Source organism: Solea solea, chromosome 6 (assembly GCF_958295425.1).
Source record: "Solea solea chromosome 6, fSolSol10.1, whole genome shotgun sequence".
Taxonomy (NCBI): Eukaryota; Metazoa; Chordata; class Actinopteri; order Pleuronectiformes; family Soleidae; genus Solea; species Solea solea.
Genome location: NC_081139.1, coordinates 281631 through 307207, shown reverse-complemented (window position 1 = coordinate 307207; position 25577 = coordinate 281631). Strand labels below are relative to the sequence as shown.

Genomic DNA, 25577 nt, shown 5'->3' with positions numbered 1-25577 from the left:
AGCTAACACGCCACGTTCACCTGGACAGTGAGCTCCTCTTCGATGCGGTCAGTGCAGTTGATCCTCTCGATGACGTGGTCAGAGCCGCTGTACTCGATGACGGCGTTCCCCACTTTGATTTCCCTTTTGAACATGCTCACCACCAAGTCTCCGTTAAACAGGAACTCTCCGCGGCTGTTTGACACGGCTGCGGGGAGACACAACACAACACAAGACAACACAACACAACACAACACAACGCTCACTTTACTGTGCTCCAGTTGAACCACCACAAAAACTGAGTGCTCTTAACCCAGTCCAGATTATTTGGAGTTTGGGAGTATGCTAACACCAGTTAATAAAAAATAATAAATAATAAGTTTATGATACCATTAGAAAAGCCTTTCAGACTGGGAGCTGAAGTTTGTGTCACTTTGGAAAACCCCTCAACCTCCCTGTACCAAAGCCCATAGAGACAATGGCAGCACACAGCAGTTGTAGATCCACTGCTGCCTCCATCAGAAGGTTGAAATCCTTCATTCTGACACATCTATATGACGCAAACTTAGAAAACCAGGTAGCAGCAGCAGCAGCAGCAGCAGCAGCAGCAGCAGCAGCAGCTCCTGTGTCCCCATGAAGCTAAAAATGCTGATTTCTTCTATGGACTTTGGTGCAGGAGCGTGAGCCGTTTACAAACCTCAGTTTCCAGACAGATTAAAATGATGCCTCACAGTGAGATAAAGTTGTGAATATGTTTTTTATGATGTTAGTCTTGTGTTTGTGTCAAAACGATCACTTTAACTCGACATCATAAAAAATAACAATTGTTTGCAGACAAATCAGAGGCTTATTTATTTAGATTTATGATTGACAGTAAAGCACGTGCAGCCGTGGGGTAAACGAGTGGTCTGTTCCAGGAAAGGTCCCATCCAGAGGCCTCCTGTTCTGTTTTTCACAGCCAGTTTGCTGCACTCATTCACTCCCTAATGCGATTACGGAGCTAATTTCCTGCCTTTGCTTTCCTCACCATTTCACACATTACACTAATACGCTGTGGACAGTGGCCCCTCATTCCGGTAAATTCGGTCCCAATTTGGACCCCTAATGACTGTGTCCACACACAAATGAACACAACATTAAGGATATCAAGTGAAAACACACATTTCGCCGTCTTGAGCATCTGCACAGAGAGTCTGCGACGGTGACTGTATTTATTTAAACAGACAGAATAACAGGACATATGCTGACCTTTATGGAACGGTTTGAGCTCAAATATTACCGAGCTCAAGGCAACAAGACACAACCATATACTATATGCTGTCAGATCTATATTTACAGAACACACCTGCTGCCATTTGTAAGTAAAACTAAACATAAGATGGTACGCATGGTATGCATGCTCATATTGCAGATATTATCTGAACATGTTTGTTTTTAAAAATGCTTTCTATCCTCCCCATACCAAACTCCAGTGGGGAACCAGGAGCAGGTGGTCTACTGCGGCATCTTTTGGTAAGTTTGCATGACTCAGTTCAATCTGAACAAGGAACTTTAAATGTCAGAGTCACAGAAGAACATATTAGAACTTCATGATGGAGGCAGCAATGGATCAACGACTCCTGTGCACTGACTTTGGTCCCACTTTGGTGTGGGAGTCACTTTTTTACCCACAAACCTCAGTTTCCCGTTGAAAAAGGCTGAAGAACGACAAAATAAAATGAAAAATGTGTTCTTCAGAAATCATAGACTGAAGCAGGCATGGAATAAAATGCGTCCTCAGTGGCAGCAGAGACCAAGCCCAACCTGCTCCAACTTAAGGGTTAGGGTTAGGGTTAGACACGGGTCTTACCGAGGTAGTTGTCGTCCTCCGGCTTCCCTGAGTAGCTGTGTTGACGCACGTCTATATTTGTAGCACCGCTGGGTATTCGCACCACTTCGTTATAGCCTGTGAGGGAGTGAGTGGTTTTGTTTGAATGATGAATACACCAGACTCACGACAGCTTCACTGTACCAGTCCATTGTTGAAGGAAGCTCACCATAGCGGACAGTGTTGAAGGTTCCTGCCACAGTCTTACAGGAGGAGTTGTCACCGCCACACACGCCACATTTGTCCCTCCTGGCTTTGGAGTTCAACACGTGGTCGCAGCCGGCCTGCTGCTCAACGCAGACGAGGAGGACGGAAAGAGAGGGAGAAAATAAAGGAGTGTCTTCTCAGTCACTTTCACTTGGCTGTTAATTTATTCCTTGATGAAATCCTGATTACTCCAAGACAGAATCCAGAACCCACTGACCCTGAGCGAGAGTTACGCAACCAGTTATTGTGTTACACCCATCTGAAATACATTTCCTTGGAAAAACAAAAAGGCAAAAGGCTGCTCCTGCTTGTAATTGACATTTTTGATTCTCTATCAAGGATGGAGAGCTCAGCTCTCAAGCACAACTGCACAGATTTCAATCCACATGCACAAGGGAAACGGACTGAACCGCAATCTAACCAAAGCACTGTGTGTGGCTCCAACGTGTACACACGGCGACCCACTGCTTCAAACTGAAGTCCATGGTGTGTTAGTAATCAAGCTTTCAAGCTGTCACAGGGATTAGGGACATAAACACACAAAGGATTGAAAAAGTGCTTTTTGAAAACATTTGCAGCAGTTCCCACGCCTGAACACTAAGAATGGACTCACACTGTGGGTCCGTGTCCACCTGCTCACCGACTTCCACGCTTCACATTCGTCGTCACCAAGTGTACAGTAGTAGTTCTACAAGTCAAGGGCTGATATGAGGACATTTGCATCAAGTTGAAGCCGCGGCTATTTTAAGCAAATCAGAAGCATCCGGTGCAATTCCCCGCCTGTCAATCAAACTCCTTCAACCATTTTGTCACAAAGGGCCATTTTGGTCTCGCTTAAAAAGCAAACGTGTGAACATGGCTGTCCAGGGTTGCAGTGATTGTTAGAGGCGCCTGTCAACTATCTTCTGCCGTGGTTGTCAAACTGTGGCACGCGTACCACCAGTGGTACGCATGCTTCCTCTGGTGGGTAGACCAGGGTAAATGATCGAGAGTGTATAAAATGAAAGAAATAACAAAAATAACAACAACTACGTACAACTACTACCCTCGCCTCACGCAACTCATCACATCCAACGACTGTGCCAAATCTCATGTTGTCCTGTTTACGTTAAAGCTTTCAAAACCAGGACTTTTAAAGTAGTTTTCCTGCCATATTAACGTCAACTTTCTCGGCACACTGAGGCCACGCCTTTTGACGTAGAGAAAATCCTTTGATAACTTTTAATCATTAACTTGTCCAGAACATATGAACTGAGTTTGACGCAGCTAGCATGCTACGACGAGTCCGTTCAAATGTGTAGACAGGCCATCTTTTGTTTTTCCAAAATGGCCGACTTCTGGGTGGGCGGAGCTAATGGAAGTGCATTGGAAATTTGTTTGGAATCACGAGAGCAACAAGTGTACCACGTTTGATTAAAATCGGAGCAACTTTGTGCAATTTACAGTAGATAAGATTTTGGCCACTTTTCTCGCCCAAAGATTCCTCAAGAAACTTTGGAGTAAGCCCGACACACTCACCAAATCTCTTCCTTTTGTCTGACCATGACCCGACTTCTGGGGGCGCTACAGAGCCCTGGGGGCTATGAATAATAATCTGAAGGATAACAGTAGGCTCCTCGCACTTCGTTCCAGGAGCCGTGAGCAAAAAGGTTTGAGAGCCACTGATGTCGACGAGATGTAAAATGCTGTTAAAGTTCAAAATCATGAAACAAAAAAAGAAGAAGGGAAGCTCACCCTACACAGGCCCTGGACACAGATGTCATTGGTATCAGGTCCACACGGCGTGCCATCAATGACCCGGTCCCTGAGCTGATAGTAGGCCGTGCTGCCTGCCACCCTGCAGAACAGCTTACACCTGTCCTTCATCAAGACTGACGGACGAGAGACACAGACGCTTCATTATGGTTCTGTGTGTGTTGTTCTGTGACAGTTTACAGACAAAAGACAGGGACTCACTTCCGCTGTACTTGGGCACCCAGCGAACATTAGGAGGTAGACCGTTGATGTTGAAGTGTCTGCCGTCAAAGGCGGCGCACTGCTCCTCCCTGAAGTCCTTCTTCGGCTTGGAGCAGGGCTCAGAGTTACACGAGCGGAACTTCATTCGCCGTCCGACGCAATATTGTCCCCCGTTCCTGGGCCTGAGAGTGAAATCAAACAAGTACAAACATCACATTTTAGTGTTTTCTTGTCTTTAGAGCTTCACATGTCCGACTATCAGCCACTGATCTGGACAGGAAGTCTCTGGCTCAGGGTGTGTGCGAGTGATCATGGGGTTGGCTGACCAATCATAGCCTGGTCATTTTTGGGAGGCAGGAAAAGAGCTAAAGTGAAGTGAACATCAAATTCAAGGACTTTCCAGGACCAATTCCCTCCAAATTCAAGGAACAGAATGTGCTGACACAGCTTAAGATGGGAGGGCAACTTATAAGAGTCAGTCTTTGCAATTTTCTTTGGTGAGAAAGAGATGTTGGAATTTTCATTTCCCAGACATCACGTCGTTATTTGCGCTCTCGTCTCAACTTTACTCGCTCATTGTTCCGCACGGAATCTCAAGAGAGAGAGAGACAGTGGACAGTGTCCACAACACTGCCAGTAATTATGACTCCACGTTTTGTCCGGCGTGTTCAGTGATTTTACGTACATCAAGCAACGCAGGGTGTGAAACAGTAGGTGGCGCCGTAACGAACAATGGAGACATTTAACTTAATGTCAACTTCTCTTCTTACTTGCACAAAATTCAAGCACTTTCAATGACCCACGTCTATTTAGGAGCTGTCTGAACTACAGACAAAGACATGTGCTACGTTTCAGGGAAACTGAAAGTGTGTCAGAGTGAGATTCATAACTGAGAGTCAAACATTTTGGTTGTTTGCTCTCGATAAACCCCGGGTGGCCCCAGGTTTATGGAGAGCATTTTGAAATGAAAACAGCGTCGTGTGGATGAAGCTTGGACCGAATGAGACATTGGAGCCCAACCTCAAAATATACAACTGTTAGAGGCAAAAAATGTTAGCACTTAAATTCTAAATAAATACTTCTCTACGGCCTCTTAAACTACTGGATTAGGAGGTAAGAGACTTTTCAATGTCTCCACTCAGTCAAGGAGTGTTGCTGCTCACACAGGTCGGTTGCACTCGCGCTCGGCGATCTTGATGCCTCCGCCGCACGTCCGTGAGCAGGTACCGAACGGGCTCCAGACTCCCCACGCCCCCTCCACAGGTGCCGTGTCCTGCTCTTTGACGATGCACACGCCGTGTTTGCAGTGCTGTAGTGTGAGAGTGAAGGGGGGGACAGACAGACAGACAGACAGACAGACAGAGAGAGAGACAGACAGAGAGACAGACAGACATTAGAGAGAGAGAAAAAACGTATGAAATCTCATCCATAAAACTGGCAACACATCTATCTGCTCTCACAACGCTTTGATGCTAATCTGGGATACATTATGCAGTGGAAAGAAAAAGAAAAAAAAGCAGAGTAACTGAAAAAGACGTTTCATAGCTGCGTCTGGCTGGACACGAGACAGGAAAACGTCACCGACACGCTCAATAAATACATCTGGGCTCATAGCGGCGGATAATCTTACACTGTTCGACAAACAGACTCCAGATTAGGAGGCCTGAACATCAACATGTGTGTTTGCGTGGAATATGTGGCTGTTTTTAGCGGCAGGACGCGCGGGGGTTTGCGGGCGAGAACGTCGCAATTAAAGGCAGCTCCGAGACGGCGGCGCTTTCATTAAAGCTGACAACTGTCAGTGGGGATTTGATTGATGGGAAACTCTTCTTTTTTGTCACTGTGTCATTTTTGTGCCTTCCAATAAAAAAAAGGCCTGAGTCAAAAACAGAGCGAAGGACGACGGTCAGATCACACGACGAGAAACATTTGTGTATCGCACTGTGATTTTAATGCATAAAATGTGACGTGTGTCCTGTGAAGTGTTAAGAAGCCGACACAATTCTCTTTTATTAGTCCTAGAGCTAAAAAAACAGGATTTTTCAACCCTGTGAGTGAATGAATTCTTAACCCTCACAGGTGCACCCATGGTCATTTGCCGTGGCAATAATACACAACTCCTTATATGGACATCCTGGGGGTGTGTGTGTTTATAGGTCACATATCAGGCTTCTTACGTGTTGTTGAGTCAAAGTGATGATTCATTTTTAAAGTAGCAATAATTGTGCAGAAATAGATGCGTTTTTCTTTTCTCTTTTTGTTCATAAAAACGAAAAAACTGTGACGGATTTTAAACATTGATGTAGTTGAAAGGACATAATATAATTCTTCTAGCCTCTGTGTAAACTGTATGTTTTAACGTAGTAAACAAAAACATTCACTACAAAGTAATCAGTAATCTGGACCGTCTATATTCAATTATTCTATCCATAATCTGCTCATATGGAGTACTTTTGATTTGGTTTGTTTATCTTGTTATATTCGACACTTTATTCACGATGCCAATAATATCGCACTACATCGATTCTGTACAGCGATACGTCGCGATATCTGTCAAAGTGAAGAAAACTAAAAAACATCAACGTGAAAAGTGCGGGATTTTCTCTGTTTATTCACAACATAGAGGTCAAAGGTCATAAAGTGGATGGAGCGTCTCTTAAAGTAGCTTTTCTCCACCGTTATCCCTCTTCTTCAGGTCAGGTCACTAGTTTACCACAAGTTTAAACCTCATTCATTTGAGCAGCGCCACCATGAGGAGACATGAAGTAGTGACGCCCGGCGAGTGAAACTACTTTAGAGCGCGTTCATATGTCGTAAGAAAGGATGACGATATATCACCAAATCAATCATTTTAATATGTATACTTTGTTTTTATCACCATATTTTCCTAATCCTCATATTTAGAGAACAAAGACTTTTAGTGGAAATACGAACATCGTTAACGGCTCTGTCGCAATTTCCCGGCTGCCGGTCCAGACCGATGTGCTGGACCAACGTTTAAAGTTACAGTAAGTGCTATTCACTTACAAACATATCAACCCAGGGTGGAAAAATCCTTTAAAGTTCCCTTTAATGGGAGAATGAGGCACTAAAGTCTGTGATATCTTACCAATATTTTTTACCACTTTATCTCACCATTAAAGAGCTTTTTATGGCTGGAAAATTGAGGTCGTAAAATGCCTACTACTCTCCCAGAACCAAAGAAAAAAACAGAAAAATCTGCTTTTCCTGAAACACTTGTGTTTTAGCATCTTGAGCATTTCCACGCGACACTCACCCTTCCAGGAGCGCAGTCTGTGCCGTCTGCCCACGGCATGTGTTGGGTCCTGCATCCCTGCTGGGCGCCTTCTGGACTGGTGCACCACAGTCTGCGACACTGAGTCTACAACAAACACACACACACACACACACACACACACACACACACAGTGTTAACTCTGAAATTCCAGATAAAAAATAAAAAAAAATAAAAATCAGAATCATAGACTCAAATTGGCAGACAATCAATATATCACACCTTATCAAAATATGACGTGACGTGAAGTCCTACGTGACCAGGCTTATATAACAATATTTTAAGCAGATGTTCACAAATCTACGTGAAAGAAAATGGACATTTACTCGTGTTTCCAATTTCCATCCAATATTGTTAAGTGAGGGCTGTCATGGTAACTGCAAAAACACCACCACACATGTGTCACCTCCGGTTTTTTTCCTCCTTACCTTTGATTTTCATCGGCGTACGTTTGACCTTCTGTTAGTTTTTAGACACATCAAACTCAATTTTGTTGTTCCCATTCAAGTTTGGTAAGAATCTAACCCACTGATGATGTCACAAAAACTGTAAAAAAGCATCCGTTTATGTAGAGTCAGACACTTTCCCCCTGCAATTTAAATTTAACGTAATACGCAATATCGTAACACATCGGGATTCTTTTTTCATGCTTTTGTCAACGCCCCCTGAACAACCTCACAAATCCTGAGCTCAGGATTCCAAGATGGCTGCCACCAAACAAACACTGCTACTGTTACCGTTAATCCACACCCGACAAAATAATTGTAAAATTCTAACGTACATAATCTGATAATAACGGTCATAATCTGTACAATAATAATCTGTACATAATCTGTACAATTATTTTGTCGGATGTCGACGGGGAAAACTTGGGGAACGAATCGAGTGCAAAGAACAAATCAGGGAGCGCTAAGATCAAGTGTATTTTCAAACAATAAAATACAGTATTTTTGAATGATTAAATCCATATTTTATTTGCTTCTTAATATTAATATTAATATTAATATTAAAGGTTCTGCTAATAAATGTCAGACTGGACCTTTAAATGTAGCTGCAGGCACATAAGACCACAGACCCCGCCCCTCCCTCACAGACCCCGCCCCTCCCTCACAGACCCCGCCCCTCCCTCACAGACCCACACGAGCAACACGGCAGTTGATCTTAGCACGAAACGACTGCACTCACCATATAAGGGCACACCTGCGTCCCCGGCCCAAATATCAATTCACACTGTTTATTGACACTGTATATCCGTCCGGGCAGCTGCTGCGGGAGACTGTACGGCCTAGAGACGGGCTCGTCGAGCAAGCACTCGCCATATCCTGTGCTATTAAGAAATCAAAATCAAAACCACTTAAATAAAAAAAGGGGAGGGGAGAGGAGAAAACAGAAGAGACACAGACAGAAAAAAAACACACTCAGTTGAGCCGGAGAGGTGATTTGTCTCCACATATCTACTGTACGCACACTGCTCTCTGTGTTTCTCTGTGTTTCTCTGTGTCTGTTTATGGTCACAGTGATACAAGTGTTTTCTGTGTGTGTGTGTGTGTGTGTGTGTGCGTCGAAGACGAGGTTGCGTACGCTCGGGTGATAAAGGAATGAGACGTCGTTTCCTGCGTTTTCTTCATTGATAAATGAACTTCTGAGAGAAAACAGACTTAGGCTTCATCCACATAAACTCATTTTCCTGAGTACAAGCCATCAGGCTACATCCACACGACTCTGTTTTCATTTTAAAAAACAAAAGAAGAAACACTAATTCAGCTCAGGTTTCACCCGCAGTCCACATTACTAAGTTTAAAATAACTTCTGGTTCAGAGTTTGTCTGAAAACTCCACGGCTGTGTTTTAGTCTGGATTGAAAAAAATGATTCACATTGACTTCCTGACTGTTTCTTATCAGCTATAATTTCACTATGTGAAGGAAAAACTGCATTTAAACACTGACTAATAGTTTCAGCTTGTAGCCTGTGTCACAGAAAATACATCCACAACAACTGTAATGAAACATCGTTGTGTGGATGAAGCCCCGAGAAGGTTTATTTACATTTAAAGACAGATAGCATGACCTCCACTCTGTGTGTTTGTGTCTGTGTGATACCATGTCATGTTCACTGTGCTGATTAAGTAGGAGACTTAGGGCCTTAATGTGGAAAATATCTTTAAGATTAAAGTCTTATTTTCTCAAAAAAAAGGCACATTTAATCTCAGAATTGTGAGAAAAAGTGTTTTTTTTTGTTTTTTTGTTCTCACAATTCTGAGATTAAAGTCAAAATTCTGACTGAAAACAACGGATAATAATCCTCTACGTTATGTCTTCACCGTGCGTGTTTACAACAACAACAGTGGAAAGAAGAAGAGGAGGAGGAGGAGGACGAGGAGACTGTGACATACTCGAGGAACTCTGTGATGTACTTCCTGCTACACTTGGACCACATCCAAGGGTTTGTGTTGTAGTTGAGCGTGGGAGCCATCACGTGTTGCTGAATCTTAACTCCGTCCTCCCTACACTTGTTACTGTCGTCATGAGGCATGTTGAACCTAGCAGGGAAAGCAAACAAAAAGAAAACATGCTTCAGGTTTTAAGAGATACCAGAGACACCAGTGCACAGACTTTAGCCACTTTAAATCACTTTAAATCTATACCCACAATAGCATTAGAATATTGCGCCTTTATCTAAACATTATACAGCCCTTAACGTCTGAAAAAATGAAGTATATATCGATTTGTAAAGTGCAAACTCTCCCACACCAAAGCCCATAGAGAAAATCAGCGATTTTACACCACACCACAGCACACAGGATTTTTTGATCCACTCCTGCCTCCATTATTCACTTCTACTGTGTTATTTTGTCATCCTTTATTTTAAATGACCTCAATGACATTAACTGACCAAACAAGGCAACAGTAGACCAGCAGCTCCTGTGACGCAGTGAGCTAAAATCGCTGATTTTCTCAATGGACTTTGGTGCAGCAACTGAACACTTTACAAATGTAAGTTTCCAGACAGAAAAAAAGCAAACAAATGATGAAATAAAGAAGATTTTATTAAGTCGGCCTTTTGTTAAGCGTTTCAAGCTGGTTCCTGACAAGGTCAACGGTCAACAACAAGTGGTTTTAGATGTATTTTGGGAAGTCTCCAAAGGAATGATAGGAGAGACGTGTGGTCAAACGTGTGCTAACAATAATATGAAGTCTTTTTTCCTCCAAATATGAAAGATTCTTTGATCTTTACTGTAGTGAAAGTGTTGCCGAGTCCGTGGAAACACTTACACATGACCGAGTTCATGGGCGATGGTGAACGCGGTGCTGAGTCCGTTGTCCTCGCTGATGCTGCAGCTTCTGTACGGATCACACACTGTGCCCAACTCTGCAAGACCTGAAACCAAAAAAAACACTCCCTCAAGTTTTTTCCCTCAATAACATCAACGCTGTTTTCTACAGAATTATCACTTATTATCACTTTAATGAAAAATAAATCCACTTACCTAAGGTGTCACATTTGTCTCGCGCTCTGCAGATGTCCTGTCTGTGATGAAAACACAGATCATTAAAGATGAGCCAACCCAGTTCAAAAAACAAGAATTTCTACAAATAAAATAGTTTTAAATGAAGTACTGTACTGTACGGTACGTTCAATACGCGAGCCACGGTTCGGTTTTAGGGCGCAAACCGCAATATTTGGGTACATTAAATGTCTGCATGGATTGGATTGTGAGCGCAACTGTGTTTATACGGGTCAGGGTCCGTCTCTACCTCATCTCTCTCTTGTCCTTTCTGTCCCCCACCTCTCTGTCCCCCACTTTCCCTTTCACCCCAACCTGTCTAGGCAGATGGTCAAAAATGTTGTATTTTATCGTTTGAAAATACACTTGTTCTTTGTACTCCCTCACTTGTTCTTTGTTTGTTTGTGGGTGGGCCTTAAGAAGCTGCCTGCTGATTGGCTACTGAGTTTTGGAGCGACAGCTCAATGGAACGGAAATCGTCATGGGCTTGTAGTCGCTGTCCGTCTGGAATTCGTTCCCCGTATTCCACGTCGACATCCGACAAAATAATAATAATTGTAAAAAATAATAAATAATAAAAAAAAAATTAAAAAACAAAATTTGTAAATATCTAACGTTTATAATCTGACAAACCACGGAGCAAAGAACAAGCGTATTTTTAAACAATAAAATACAATATTTCTGAATGAATCTGGTACCTGGTGATGAGGATGGCCGTGTCGTGGTGGGAGTGGTGGTTGTCGTCCACAGTGTTCTGACTCTGCTGCCAAATGCAGAAGTTCTTTAAAGTGGTCTGTGCATTAAATGAAATGGCTGGACCGTCCTAAAACAAACAAATGAAAGATGAAAAGAGAAACACACACACTTGGGACACAAAGTCATAAGAGGAGTCATTGTGAGTGATAAGTTTCTCGTTCTCTTACCAGCTCGTCGTTTATTATGACTAACTTCACGATCACAATGTTAATCAGGTTTCCAATGCTGGGGTCCTTGTAGATGGAAGAGACCTGGATAAAAGAAACATGCAGTCAATGTCATTTATGGTCATTTTTGGTTATACGTCAATGTTTACGTTTGGACGTTTGAAGCTCTACAGTTTGATTTTGGATTTATTTGTTCTACATCTGTCAAGGTCGTTTTACTTTGTAGATTCTGTCCTTCGTTGTGTCTTGTCTGGTGTTTCTTCCTGTTTTATTTTGTACTTATATATATATTAGGGATGCACGATATATCGGCATTAATATTGGTATCGGCCGATGTTCGTCATTTTTTAACATATCGGCATCGGTGCAATGAGTAAAACTGCGCCGATTTTAACAACCGATGTTTATACCCGTCTAATTGCTGTTTGTGTATGTGTGTCGGGAAGGGGACAGCGTCAGTGGTGCAAGCGCAGCACAAGGTGTGTGTGTGTGTGTGTGTGTGTGTGGAGGAGAGAGAATGTCAGCGGTGTGGGCGATTTTTCAGGGTGTCAATAGAAGATACGCGAAAAGCATTATGCAACACTTGCAAAGTCGAGGTAATGCGAGGAGGGTTCCGCGTCAAGTCATTCAATACCACAAATTTGATCATGTCATTTGAAAAACCGCCACCCAGAAGTACACAAACAACGGCAGGAAGCTAACGCTAGTAACATTAGGCAGCAGACAAAAAGAAAGCAGCGCAGCTGGGACTCGACCAAAGGAAGACAGTGGCCAGGGCAATAACGATCAAGGTAATGGAAATGATTGCTCTTGACGACCAGCCGAGGGTTCCGACGGCTGATAGCGCATATTGAACCCCGCAACAACCTGCCAAGTCGGCGCTACTTTTCCGATGTTTTGCAATTGAATAAATATCTGGTTGCCATGAATACTGGCAAGTTTGATAAAGTATTTTAACATGTTTTTTTTAATTATGGCAGCTCTTAGTAGAGCTTGTCAGGTATTGTTTCTCATATCTGTTGTGTAGTTTTATTGTGAAGGGAAGTGGCGCGGTTGTTGTTGCCGGGAGGAAGGGTTGTTGACTTTATTTACGTACCCAGTATAGACGCCCTTATCTCGGTTACAGTAACTTTGGCAGGGTATTATTTTTATTTATGTTCATGTTTGTAATTTATGATCCAAACTTTCTCACAGGAGTTTAGTGAGTTGAGGGAGTTAAACTGTACTTTAATTTAGTTACACACTTGCTACAAGTGGTAAAGGTTTCTAAAAACCTTTACTTGTAGTTGGTTACTTGTGTCTTATGTGACCTTGTTATTTGGAGGTAAAACATGTTTTGAAAATAAAGAAAGACATTCAAAAATTCAGCTTGCATGATTTTCATTCTGTACAAACTTTTATCATCTCAGAAACTTTTTTTTAAAAACATATATCGATATCGGTAAATATCGGTTATCGGCCATAGCAGCAATATTAATATCGGATATCGGTATCGGTGGAAATAGTCATATCGGTGCATCCCTAATATATATATATATATATAATATCAACTTCGCTTCTTTCCTGCACAAGTCAAGCACTTTCGTTGACCCATGTCTATTTAGGGTGATTTTCAAAATGTTTCAAATCCACAAACTTTCAAGGATTTCAAGGACCCGTGGGAACCCCGTGCAGAGTCGGTGATCAAAGTTCAACATGAGTTTCCTTCACGTAAAAACTTGTTTTTCCCGAACCCTTGGGTGAGACTTGAACATAATGCTACTTTTATGATGTAACACACACACACACACACATAAGAAGAACTTAATCCAGATGAAATATGACACACAGGATGTGTGTGGTTTTTTTTTTTTCTAATCATGAATGACTTCCCTGCAGTTTTAAAGCGAGTGCTGGGAAAAATGTGCTTGATTGGAGAGAGTGAAGCTGATAACGGCCCCCAGGTCCCTGCGGAGAAGGCAGCCTCTGCCAGGAGCAGAATATAGGTCACCTCGGCCTCCCCTCTGAGGACTGTTTGCCCCAGAAGGCTGAGGAAAGCCTTTATTTGAAGTGGCGGCGAGTATGTGGTCTATGTGACATACCTGAGCTTATTTTTTTGTTTTAAACATTCATCATGCTGTCAGACAGGCTCTCCCTCCAGCTGCCCTCTCTTGTCTCTCCCCCTCCTCTGACCGTTTGAAAGTGGTGTTTACCTCTGCCCTAGGGTGACCCCTTTCCCCTCCGAGAGGCTGCATAGCTAAATTACAACGCGAGCCGCCGTGCAGAACAGGTACATACATTATGTATGTGCAGGGACACCGGCGCAGACAAAACACTCAGACGCCAACAACCTGGACTCTTACATGCGTCTCAATCTCTGAGCAATCAGGAAAAATCAATGATTCTTATTTATACAGGTCATTTCTTTTTTTTTTTTTTTAATCAGTCGCAGATGGACGTTTGTAACTGTGTTTACTGGAGCTGATGTCATGGAAACGTCTCAGATTTAATTACACGCTAATTAAGAGATACATGTTGATTAAAAGAGCGAGCAGAACCGCAAATATTGTTTCAATACTTTCAGCTGGAGGACTCGCAGGATCGCTCAGAAGACTCAAACTCAGGCTAAAGTCCTGTCATCGTGGGTGTTTCAGGCTGATGAGACTGTAGTGCTGGAGTTAACGGACGCATCAGAGTCTTCCTGATTTCAAATCATAGCATGTTTAATACCAAACCCGTACCGAGTTGACTGTACTTCAGTTTAGAATTGTAACTTGTACATGCCAAGTTGATTCTGTGTCCTCAGCCATGATTTCATCAAACATCGCACGCACAACTGACGATGCCGGCATTTCACCTCCATGTCTGTTTATATTCTTGAATCATGAGAGTTTCTGTGAGATCCCAAATCCCTGGAATCTCGTCCCTGAAATCGTAGTAAACGACAACATTATCACTCATTTTCTAAACCCATTCACACGCTGCCCAAGGTACGTAAACTAGCAGACCTGGGAATCAACCCCACAACCTTTAAGTTGAAAGATGACTCACTCAACCATCACCCCAAAAGGTCTACGCGTCCAGCGTGGGGCTCGAACCCACGACCCTGAGATAAAGAGTCCAATGCTCTACTAACCGAGATGAGCCAGGCTACATTTTCCAAAAAAATCAATAGAAAATTTCAAGAAACTCTCTCTCAAGTTCCCAACATTCAATTTGAAAAATTCCAGTTTTATTACAGTACATTATAATATTACCATTATTACATTTAGCATTACTTACAATAAGTGCATTTCAACGTTTGGGTACAAACAAGAGCTAGAAGTGCGTAAATGCTTCAAGTAAGCCAAGTGTTTAGCTAACAGGTGAGGTCAGTGTTGGCTGAATTTCTGTCTAATTTAGTACAACGTCAGACAACTGTGTACTACCTTACTGTTCTTTGTTATGCAGAATAACACTGCACTCCCCGTCGGGGAATCGAACCCCGGTCTTCCGCGTGACAGGCGGAGATACTGTCCACTATACTAACGAGGACTTTGTTTCCTGGATGCTTAAATATTCAGCGATTCACTCATACACTCACCCTGTCATAGACTAGCAGACATGGGAATCAGACCCAAAACTTTAAGTTGGAAGACTACTCCCTCTACCATCACCCCAAAAACTGTAGTCGCCCAGTGTGGGGCTCAACCCACGACAATCAAAAAGGGAAACTTTCCGCAAACTTTCCATGGGGATTAGGGGAATTAATGAGCATTTACTGGAAAAGTTGTCTTAGATTGTTGTTTTTTGTCATAGATATTTGCATCAACTCTAGAGGTTTTAGCCAAAGATTACGCTAGAACAGAACCTTCCAATTTTGAAAGATATGGTGCAGGTTCTCAGTCAGCCAGGTCATAATCTTCTTTAGTAGTTAGCCGAGGGACAACTGGACTAACACTACACTCATCCTGTCATACAGCGCATGTGCAACACATTCCTCCATCACTCATCCACTAAACCCATTCACACGCTGCCGGCACAGTCGTCAGGAGTAAGGACTTCAGTTTTTTGCCCAAGGTATGTAGACTAGCAGACCTGGGAAACAAACCCACAACCTTTATGTTGAAAGACTCTACAATTGAACTACCATCGCCCCAAAAACTGTACTCGCCCAACGTGGGCGTCTGCATTTTTTCCCGCTATTTTCCGATTTCTGATAGTTCCCAGATATTGGCAACCCTAGCGGGGGAGAGTTCCGGCGACACCTAGTGACGACAGCTGGCGACACCTGTTTTCTTCAGCTACTTTCCATTGAAAGTAATGGATAAAAGAGCAGAACTTACTATGGACATCAGTGTGAGGATGTAGTGCTGCAGGTTGCCTCCGTGATGCTCCACCATTTTGTTGTCGGCCACCAGCATGACCTCCACAAAGCGTGGGTAGGAGAGGAAGCGTTTTGATCTCCTGTGAGGTCCCGAGTCGCCACTGCTGCCGTTTGAAGGTCGAGCGCTGGCATCGCCGCCACTGCCGCCGCTGCCGCCGCCGCCGCCGCCGCCACCACTGCTCTGTGATCCCAGTAAATCACCGCTGGCCAGACGGGAACTCAGCGACTCCACGTCGCCGAACATACCGGCACTGACCACAGGGGCAGCAGTGGACCTGGTGGTCACGGCGGCTGCGGGCCTTCTCTTCAGCGTGTGCCTCTTCTGTCTGTGTTTGTGTCCTGCAGCAACAGAGAGACAGAGACACAGAGACACAGAGAGACAGAGACGTCAGAGGGACGGGAGTACGTGTAAATATACAACAATGCACGGCTGACGGGGAATACGTTCACAAACGCGATACGATCCTGTGATTGTCGCGAGGAAGTGTTTACAGGCAAACTAATCATGTGGTTTATGTCTTCAAAAAGACGGGAGGATGCATGAAGTGACTTGTCTTCCAGCCAGTTCTGTTAATATAACGCTGTTGCCTCCTTTTATCTTTTGTTTATTGTTGCTCAAAGAGAGGGTTGACAAATGAACACAGAGGCTTTTTATTTTCCCCCTCCCTCCCTTCTCTCTCTCTCTCTCTCTCTCTCTTTCTTTTTTTCCCCTCCTCATTGAGAAGAAAAGGGGGCAAAGAGTTCAGACTAGGTAAACCTGGCGCTTAGCCACAAAAATAAAACAAATGGAGCAAACATACCAAAAGAAGGCAGTGCAACAACTGGGCAGCAGAACTCCTCGACACTGAAGGAAATTAAGTCTGATTTTAATCCTAAAATGCTTAACGCCACTCTTTTTTCCCTTTTCTTTCTTTTTTTTTTAATTTCAAGAACTGTAGAAAGCATTGTGAGGACCACCAGCGATGCTCTAAAAACTATTTAACAGTTTCAAATTTACGCTGTCACGTTCACGGCTGTGGGTCTGCCTTAAACGTCCTTATCGCTGAAGGCAGAGGAAGAGTCAACAGGAAGTTCAGCCCGTAAACTCAGATGTGACGATACGAGGCCGAACAGCGTCCAGGATGAGGTTTTTTTGTTGTTTCTTTCCCTGCGCGAGAGTTCGGAAAACGACCGTCTAATCTAAGCTAATCTAAGACAGATTCAGTTTCTGTTGATATACCTGTTTTGCCTTTTCATATTCCAGTTATTTTTATTGTTTTTTGTTTTAGGCCAATAAAAACATTTAAAACCACAAATCGATTTGGTTTCTTTAACTTAATCGTTTGTCACTTTTCATGATCATTCCTTATATTTACATTACATACATTCATTATTCTTTTTGATCATTTTCTAACATTTTATGCAACAATCAACTCATAAACTTATCAAAAAAACTATATTATATATTTTTTTTCATGGTTAATGATATTTTACTATTCAATAAACATAATTGAGTTTTTTGTCCAAATGTTTCTATGATTTACGGTAAATAACTCCTTATTTTCCCCTCAGAATCCTCAGAACCCTGACCCGTGCAAAAGCACCAGATAAGCTACAAACTGTTCTGTACAGTAGCAGGACACAATTACTTTAATAGCTCAATAAGCCCAGCTGCTATTACATAATCTGTTCCTGTTCAAACTGATAGCGGAGACTCTGGAGTGATGCAACGATGACGTCTGCCTACGTCTGTGGGAACTCATTTAAAGGGTCACTTCAAGAGGCACAAGCACACAACAGACGCACAACTCAGCGCATGACAACACTCCACTGACACTCACAAATATGACGTCTTTACCCTGTAATATAAACTCTCAGTACAGTCTGTTTGTGTTCTAAAATCAGCAGCCACTTTATTAGGTACACCTGTGAAACTGCTCGCCAGCCAATCACGTTGCAGCAACTCAAACCATTTGGGATCCTCGGCATTTGGACGCAGGATGGTTGTTGGTGTAAGAGAAGCAGGTCTGGGGAATTCCAAATGTGCTGAAAGACTGGGATTATCACACAAACGCTGCCAATCATTTTGAAAACAGACTAATCTGTTTGAGGTTTTTTTATCAAACAAACACACGTTCTCCTAATTTCTTACTTCCTAAATGTGAATATTCTCTATGTTGCCCGTCAGTGGAGAATGACCAGACTGGTTTGAAATGGCAAAAGTAACTTAAATAGCCATCAAACACAGAAGCAGATGAGTTACAGCAGCAGAAGACCGAATCCGCCACTTTATTAGGTACATATCAGACGACGACCTTCTATTCTTTTAACCTAGTAATTGGTTCAAATTGAATAGCGGGGAGGATGGATGAATATTTTACAACCAGTCACTAACAACCATTGGCTTTGATGCCTGACTATAGCACGCGTTAGGGGTCATTGGCTATATTTGCTCATCAAAATGTGTGTAAACCAAAACAACAGTCTCAGGCAAATTCCTAATCCAAGAAAACGCACCAATGAGAGCTAGTGACAGCAATGCAGGGTCCACAGTGTGTTGAGCTTAAAGGAGCAGCTATGAGGTGCATTCAATGACCCTCAGAAACGTCATAACTTCCACAAACACACAAGCAGCCCACTAAACCAATTGTTGCCAATTAATGTAGCGACTTATTTACAGACATATCTATAACACTGGATATCATTTTGTAAGAAATGTTTGGTTAATTATTTAAAACGTATACACATATAAAACATAACTAAAGGTTTGGGGAAATTCTGCTTATTTCTTAAGGGACCCAATAAAACTCTCCCGTGACCCATGTGTGGTTCCTGACCCAGTCTTTGGGAATCACTGCACTGGAGAAATGCTTGCTACTGCTGCCACCTTGTGGAAAAAGATGCTTGTCTAACACTAACGACAATGTATTAGTGTTAGACAAGCATCCATTTTTTAATTTCTGATGTTTTTTGTCCTTTGGGAATGGGGGCATTAAGGAAATATCTGCTAAATAATCATTTCTGCCTTTCTAAATCCACTATAGATCGACCCGCTCTACACATAACACCAAATAATGTAAGCAGAGAGTGTATATACTGTACGTGTATACATGATGTTATAATAATCCATACCTGAAGTGTCACAAGCAGAGATCTCCTCCTCGGGGGTTTGTTTCTTGGGTGCACTCTTCTTGTAAACAACATGAGGTTTTGTGTGTTCCTCTTCATAGTGTTCTCCTTGATAAGTTTGCAGGGGCTCCACAAAAAACTCCCCCTCTGGAGACCTGAAAGTGCCAAGCTGCAGAGCAAGGGGGTGGAAAAAAAGAAAAAGAAGAAACCACAAAGCACTTATTATTAGTCTTCATTCATTCATCCATCCATTTTCTGTAAATACTTTTTAGGACTTAACATAAACAACCACATAGAGAACTACAGAGGCCGGGGCCCGGGGCCCGGGGGGAATGTATAATGTTCCCAATCCAAGAAAAATGTATGTTTTACATCAGAAAAAAAAAAAAAAACAAGAACAAGCCACGGTGGAATGTGGCTCATGTACAACTCATTAGAGAAAATAAGCAACGCCGACACCTTTACAAAAATAGAGGTGAAATGGGTGAATTTGTATGCATGTAAGAACCAGGACCTGTGATGTCTATCAGGTAAAACACCGAGCCTGTAAAAGCTTCATGGTTTGGATTTCACACAGCGTATTCAGTGAGAATAGTTAAAAAAAAAGGAAGGTCCCTGATGTTCAAGATTAAAATGTATAAGTCAAAATCGAGCATATGTGAGAACACACGTGTACAATCATCATGGCTGAGTTTGGCTCACTGTGTTATATCTGACACAAGTTACATTTAAAATCCCTCATATTAACATATAAGTCAGACTAACACTTTTTTATTTAAACACTGTTTAAACCTGGGAGGAAAAGTTCAAACTTCAACATGTTCAACATAAAACAGCACAAGAGTGGATTAAACCAGCTGATGTAGCTACCGCTAACTGAAGTAGAAGCTAACTGTGAGTGACAAACATATTTCAGGCAAAACCACTCGTTAACAATGTTCGATAGCAACGATAGCAACATGTTCATGGATATAACAATAATACGCGTAGTAGAAAAATAAGACAAGTGTTTTACTGTTGACGTGAGTCGCAGCAAGTGGTGGCCATTTTGTGAAGTCGCTCCAACATTCCGAGTTAGAAATCTGATCTCAAGTTGAAACTTTCGACTACGACAGGAACACACCATAAGTCACCTCATCTTCAGCTAAATCATTTCTAGCGCTTCCTGTCTGCGATACTTCCTGTTTCCTCACTTTGGTGGAGCTAACAGCTAAGCTAAGAGGTGAGTGAGTCAGCTGATTTGCTTGCTCTTCAGATGCTTTGTGTTTTATTGTCCACACAGGAAGACAGTCGGGCTAAGAGGGCATTCAAAGTGGATCTAAAGCCGAGCTCCACTAACAGCTCCCTCTGCTGGATGATGTGAGAATTAGTTCATCACAATCTGATGCATTTCTAGACTATTTATTTCTTAAAGGGCCTTAATAAGGTTTAATTTCAAATGTATTATTCTTTTTTTCCTCTAAATGTAATTTATGGAAGAGTATTTAGTACTTTGAAAGAAAAAATTAATAAAAAAGCATGATTTCTGATATTAAAGCCGTAATTCTGAGGGGGAAAAAAATCAAGATTCTGAGATTAAAATCGTAATTCTGAGATTAAAGTCAGAATTCTGAGATCTGATTTACATCTGACTTTTTTTCTCAGAATTCTGACTTTAATCTGATTTCTTGCTCAGGATTCTGACTTTTATCTCAGAATTCTGACTTTAATCTCTGATAATGCGTAATGTTTTAACTGTGCTGTATTTATTTTGTCCTTCTACATGACTACATGATTACCTGCTGAGTGATATTTGATGTTTTACCTGTGTTGTATTTATCTTTAGGTAGGGACTGCAGATGTAAATTAGCCCAAGGCTAACTCTGGTGTAATGCATCAAATGGTGACATTTATGTTTTTAATTGCACATGGTCCCTTTCAAATAAAATCAAATCAAATCAAATCAAATTTTAAATCTGACATTTTTCTCAGAATTCTGACTTTAATGTGATTTTTCATTACTTTCTTTCAAAACATTTTTTACATGTGGCCCTAATACTCTTCTGTAGTAATTAAACTTTCACTTTTACCTCTTTTAACACTTCACAATCTTTACAAGCACAATTATTAGATTCTGTTGCTTTAAAATGTTTCTGTAAAACATCATAAATCAAGTGCTTTTGTTTTGCCTTGAAAAAGAAACAGTTCTTATTACTGAGGCAAAGAGTTGGATGAACAACTCTAACTGAGGCATGAGCACTTTTACTGTGTGTGTGTGTGTGTGTGTGTGTGTGGTGATAAATGTGCACATAAACGTCAGCCTCAGCTCCCCGAAGCAAACGCTTTAAAGCATTTTCATTTGTTTTTGTCATTTTGGTAATGAACTGTCACATCAGTGTGATTTCCATGAGTAAACTCGGTGCACTCTGGTTCCACTGTGAAAACAGCAGAGCTTCACTCTGATCCACGATGACGTCAGTTCTGCCGCACGCGCTACGTAAAAGACGTAGACGAGAGTTCAGAGTGTTTAAGCAGCTCAACCGCTGCATGTGACAAATATAAAGGTAGTGAAGATTGAAGTTTCTACGTCATCAAATATTCTGAGATTGGACTTTTCAGGGTTTCAGCCTAGTCCTTATTTGGTCAGTGATTGTATTTTATGTTATATTTCGTGGAAGTAATGCATGTCAATACATATATGAGTATGTGTATACCGTATACCATATACATGTATATATACTGTATATATCAAACAATTTGTGGGTTGGTTAGTGGGAAATCAAAGTTATTTGAGGACAAAAAAAAGAGCTCACAATGTAAACAATAAACGCAAAAACGCACAAGTTAATGATTACCTCGTCCTTAACCAGTCATTAGTAAATGGTTATCTAATGATAAGTCAAGGTTAATTAACCATTATTTAATGATAAACTGGTGCTTAGTTACGCATTTATTAATAACTAACTGATCAATGGTTAAACATTACCTAATGAAAAACTAATGTTATTTACACATTTATTAATACTAATCAATAGTCATTCATTAACAAATGGTTAGTTAATTAGGTAATTAGAATCAGTCATTACTTAATGGTATACTAATTGTTAGTTAATCATTTATTAATAACTAATTCATTATGGCTGATCATTCCTTAGTGATAAGTTGATCAAGTTATTTATCGAATGATTAGTTAAAGTTATTATTATTCACTTGTCTAGTCATTACTTAATCATGAGTTAATAATAATTAACAGATGAGTTAATATTTCCTTAGTTTACCTTATTTTAAAGCGTTATTAGCAGAATTTCTCCTCTAGATTAAAACAATCAGCATCAGTGTTAAAGTTGGTAAAGTGGTCATGTGACCAGCTGATCATCATGTGACCAGCGAATCAAACTCTGCGTTTGAAACAAAACAAACAAACAAACAGACAAACACTCACCAGTCCCGAGCACAAACTGATGACAGCGGCATGTTCTTCCTGTGCATTTACGTGTCCTTTATAGAAGCAGTGTCTTAACTCTGTGTCCTCCTCCTCCTCCTCCTCGTCCTCGTTCATCCCAACATCCATAGAATAATCCGTTAGGTTGCCCCCTGGTGGTAGTCCGAGTATTGTCACAGTGTATGAAGGTGCGATAAATCCCGAGTCCAGCGTGAGGTTGAGGTGAAAGTTCTGTCCAAAAGCAGAAATCCTGTAGTGGATATTTGGAGACGTCCAGTGATCCGCGGCGTCGCTCTCGTCCAGACTCCGTCTTTTCCTTCGGAAGTGGACGCTGGGTGGAAACGTGTCCCCGGCTTCGTCCACTCGCACCGGCGTTACAATCTCATACGAGCCAACTTCCTCTTTTACTGGGGAAATAAAGGCACGGTGAGGAAAAATGAAGCTGTGCGGAGGTAGAATGATGAATTTGCCATCGGCCAATTATTCACTCAGCATCACACAATGTCACTCTAAAATTTAGTTTTTTATCCAATGGTTGATCTGACAAAGTACGAAGGAAACGAGATGAACTAGCATTGCAAAAAAAAAACTACAGCTGTGTTACCAAAAACATTACAAAATATTGTTACTTATATAACATGGTGTATGTGTTGCGCTGTTGTGCACTGTTATTAGAGTACTATAGAGTACAAAATATTTAATTATTTCTTTTTTTTTTTAATCTTATTTGTCTATTCCCACTGCCCGTAGAATTGACGTGCGTTACGCAGGAGATGCCATGTTGTGTTCAATGTACGCTGTTAATTCTACAGGCTGTCGTGGTTACTGTGGTGGTGCTACGAATAATAAACGTCTCGTCACCATTAACGATCGACTTCTCTGCCTCCCGTGATTCTTTCGGGAGACACACTTCCCCTCGCCGGCAACATTAACACCTAAACACAACGCAGAGTATCGGCGGGCGGAGTGGCTGCGGCAGAGTGTGGGTTACACTTACATCACAAAAAAACACAACATCTGTTCACAAAAAGTTTAGCATCAATACAAAAAACTTTACTTAAAAAATGTAGAGATACTGTAACATTATCATGATTACGATAAAAGAAATTCACCAAGATCAATTAATGGTGAGCCCCTTTGATTGCAATGGGCGACATAATTGTCCTTATGGTCCCATGTGTCGTAAAAAAACATGGTGTAAAATAAAAATGTAATTGTTACAAATGTGTTTGTAATGTTGTGAAAACTTGTGGTAAGACTAATAAGTAAAAAAAAGTTTCATAAAATTCAGTACATTTCTAAACTATGCTCCTCTTGTAACAAAATAACTTTTCTGAAATCTAACGGAACCCATAGGCTACCAAAAAAATAAAAAAATAGTTTGTAAAATTACAAACACATATCAATAACATAAGTTTATCAGAGCAATATGTAAAATAAGTGTCTAAACCATGTTATGAAAGTTACAAAAAAACTGTCATTGAGCACAAAACATTAAAACGTTTGTCTTCATGTCTAAACTCTTACTTGTGTAACAAAAAAAACACATATTTGCACAAAAATAAGTCAGAAAGCATGAATTTGTCTCACGATCATAAAAACTCATCAAGCGATGCACGATAATACCGTTAATACCGATATAACACCGTGGCTCGTGCCACCTCTGTGATCACGTGCACAGCTGAAGCGAAAACTCATTCATTCTGCGCTACAAAGAAAAAAAGACAGAGGCAGTCCATGCAGAAGGACAGAGACACAGAGACACAGGGACAGACTGCAGACTGTTACCTGTGCTGGAATTCAAAAGTAATCTCCCCGTAGATGCGGCGACATTCATGAAATAATCCGGGAGAAGCAGGAAGCCCAGAGCCCAGAGGAGCACATGCATGATTGTCCACGTTCAGCCTGCGGTTCCTCTTCTTAATAAACTGTGTTGCTCTCCGCTCACTGCGGGCTCTCCGCCTGCGCTGCCTCTGCCACATCCAACTCTACTCACACCAGTATTATTATTATTATTCCAATATTCTTATTAATTGTATTATTAGACGTATTATCCTCGGGTCTTGAGTGGACTGCGGTCTCCGGGCGGTGAAGTTCTCTGCTGGGACATGAGCGCTCCGTGGAGATCCGGACCAGCAACAGGCATAACTGCTGCTGCTGCGACTGTCCGACGGTCCGACTGAACTGTCTGCTGCTCCACTCACTGACTGAACACCAGCTCTCACACACACACTCACAGAGAGAGACAGAGGGGCGGGGTCAGGGAGTGAGTGAGTGAGACAGACAAAGGTAGACTGACGCTACAGTGAAGCCGCTCCTCTTATATACACTGCTGCTGCTGCTGCTGCTGAGACAAGGGTGGTCCATGTCCATGTCAGGATGATTTATGCTGTCATGCTGTCATGATGTAACTCACTCACTCACTCACCCACTCACCGAGCCCAAATCTGATCACAATCTGACACACAGGCAGGCAGGATCCCACAGGTCCTTGAAATCCTTGAATTTGAATTTGAATAACTTTCAAGTGGTAAAGTAAAGTGCTTTTATGACACAGTTGAGATAAAGTTATGTTATTGACACGTTTTTGTAACTTTACAAACCATTTGTAAAAAAAAGTAATTTGTCTATATCCACTAAACCCATGGTTCTCAAACTGTGGTACGTGTGCCACCAGTGGTAGGCGAGCTTCCTCAGGTGGTACTTAACTGTTCTACTGTTATATACCAGGATGATCAGTGGAGCTGAGGACTGTGGTCTGTGTCACTTTCTAAACGTTCTCACTCTCCCGCACCAGAGTCCATAGAGAAAATAATCTTTTTACATTACAGCATATGGGAGTCGTTGTTGTTCCTCTGCTGCCTCCATGACATGAGTTCAAATGAGTGTTATGTTGTGACTTCAGGGTGTGAAATGATTCCTTAGTGACACAAACTTGTGTGGTTAGGGTTAGAACGGGAGTTCAAGTCG

The 25577-nt window shown here is 41.8% G+C and overlaps 1 protein-coding gene and 1 non-coding gene across 2 annotated transcripts in view; both read right to left on the bottom strand.

Annotated features, from left to right (window-relative positions):
* Positions 1-24825, bottom strand: part of LOC131460623 (A disintegrin and metalloproteinase with thrombospondin motifs 9-like) — a 61953-nt gene extending 37128 nt beyond the window's left edge. Inside the window, exons 1-17 of the mRNA XM_058631259.1 lie at positions 24396-24825; positions 22608-23014; positions 19190-19355; positions 16038-16417; positions 11734-11817; positions 11509-11633; positions 10793-10833; positions 10578-10683; positions 9698-9844; positions 8490-8631; positions 7287-7391; positions 5173-5318; positions 4010-4191; positions 3788-3924; positions 2016-2133; positions 1829-1924; positions 21-187 (exon numbers count right to left, since the gene is read on the bottom strand). Coding sequence (XP_058487242.1) covers positions 21-187; positions 1829-1924; positions 2016-2133; positions 3788-3924; positions 4010-4191; positions 5173-5318; positions 7287-7391; positions 8490-8631; positions 9698-9844; positions 10578-10683; positions 10793-10833; positions 11509-11633; positions 11734-11817; positions 16038-16417; positions 19190-19355; positions 22608-23014; positions 24396-24495 — 2649 coding nt within the window. The 5' untranslated portion in view covers positions 24496-24825. The remainder of the gene's footprint in view (positions 1-20; positions 188-1828; positions 1925-2015; positions 2134-3787; positions 3925-4009; positions 4192-5172; positions 5319-7286; positions 7392-8489; positions 8632-9697; positions 9845-10577; positions 10684-10792; positions 10834-11508; positions 11634-11733; positions 11818-16037; positions 16418-19189; positions 19356-22607; positions 23015-24395) is intronic.
* trnad-guc (transfer RNA aspartic acid (anticodon GUC)) lies at positions 15175-15246 on the bottom strand. The gene has a single exon. It is a non-coding gene; the product is annotated as a tRNA-Asp (tRNA).
* Positions 24826-25577: the final 752 nt, after the last annotated feature.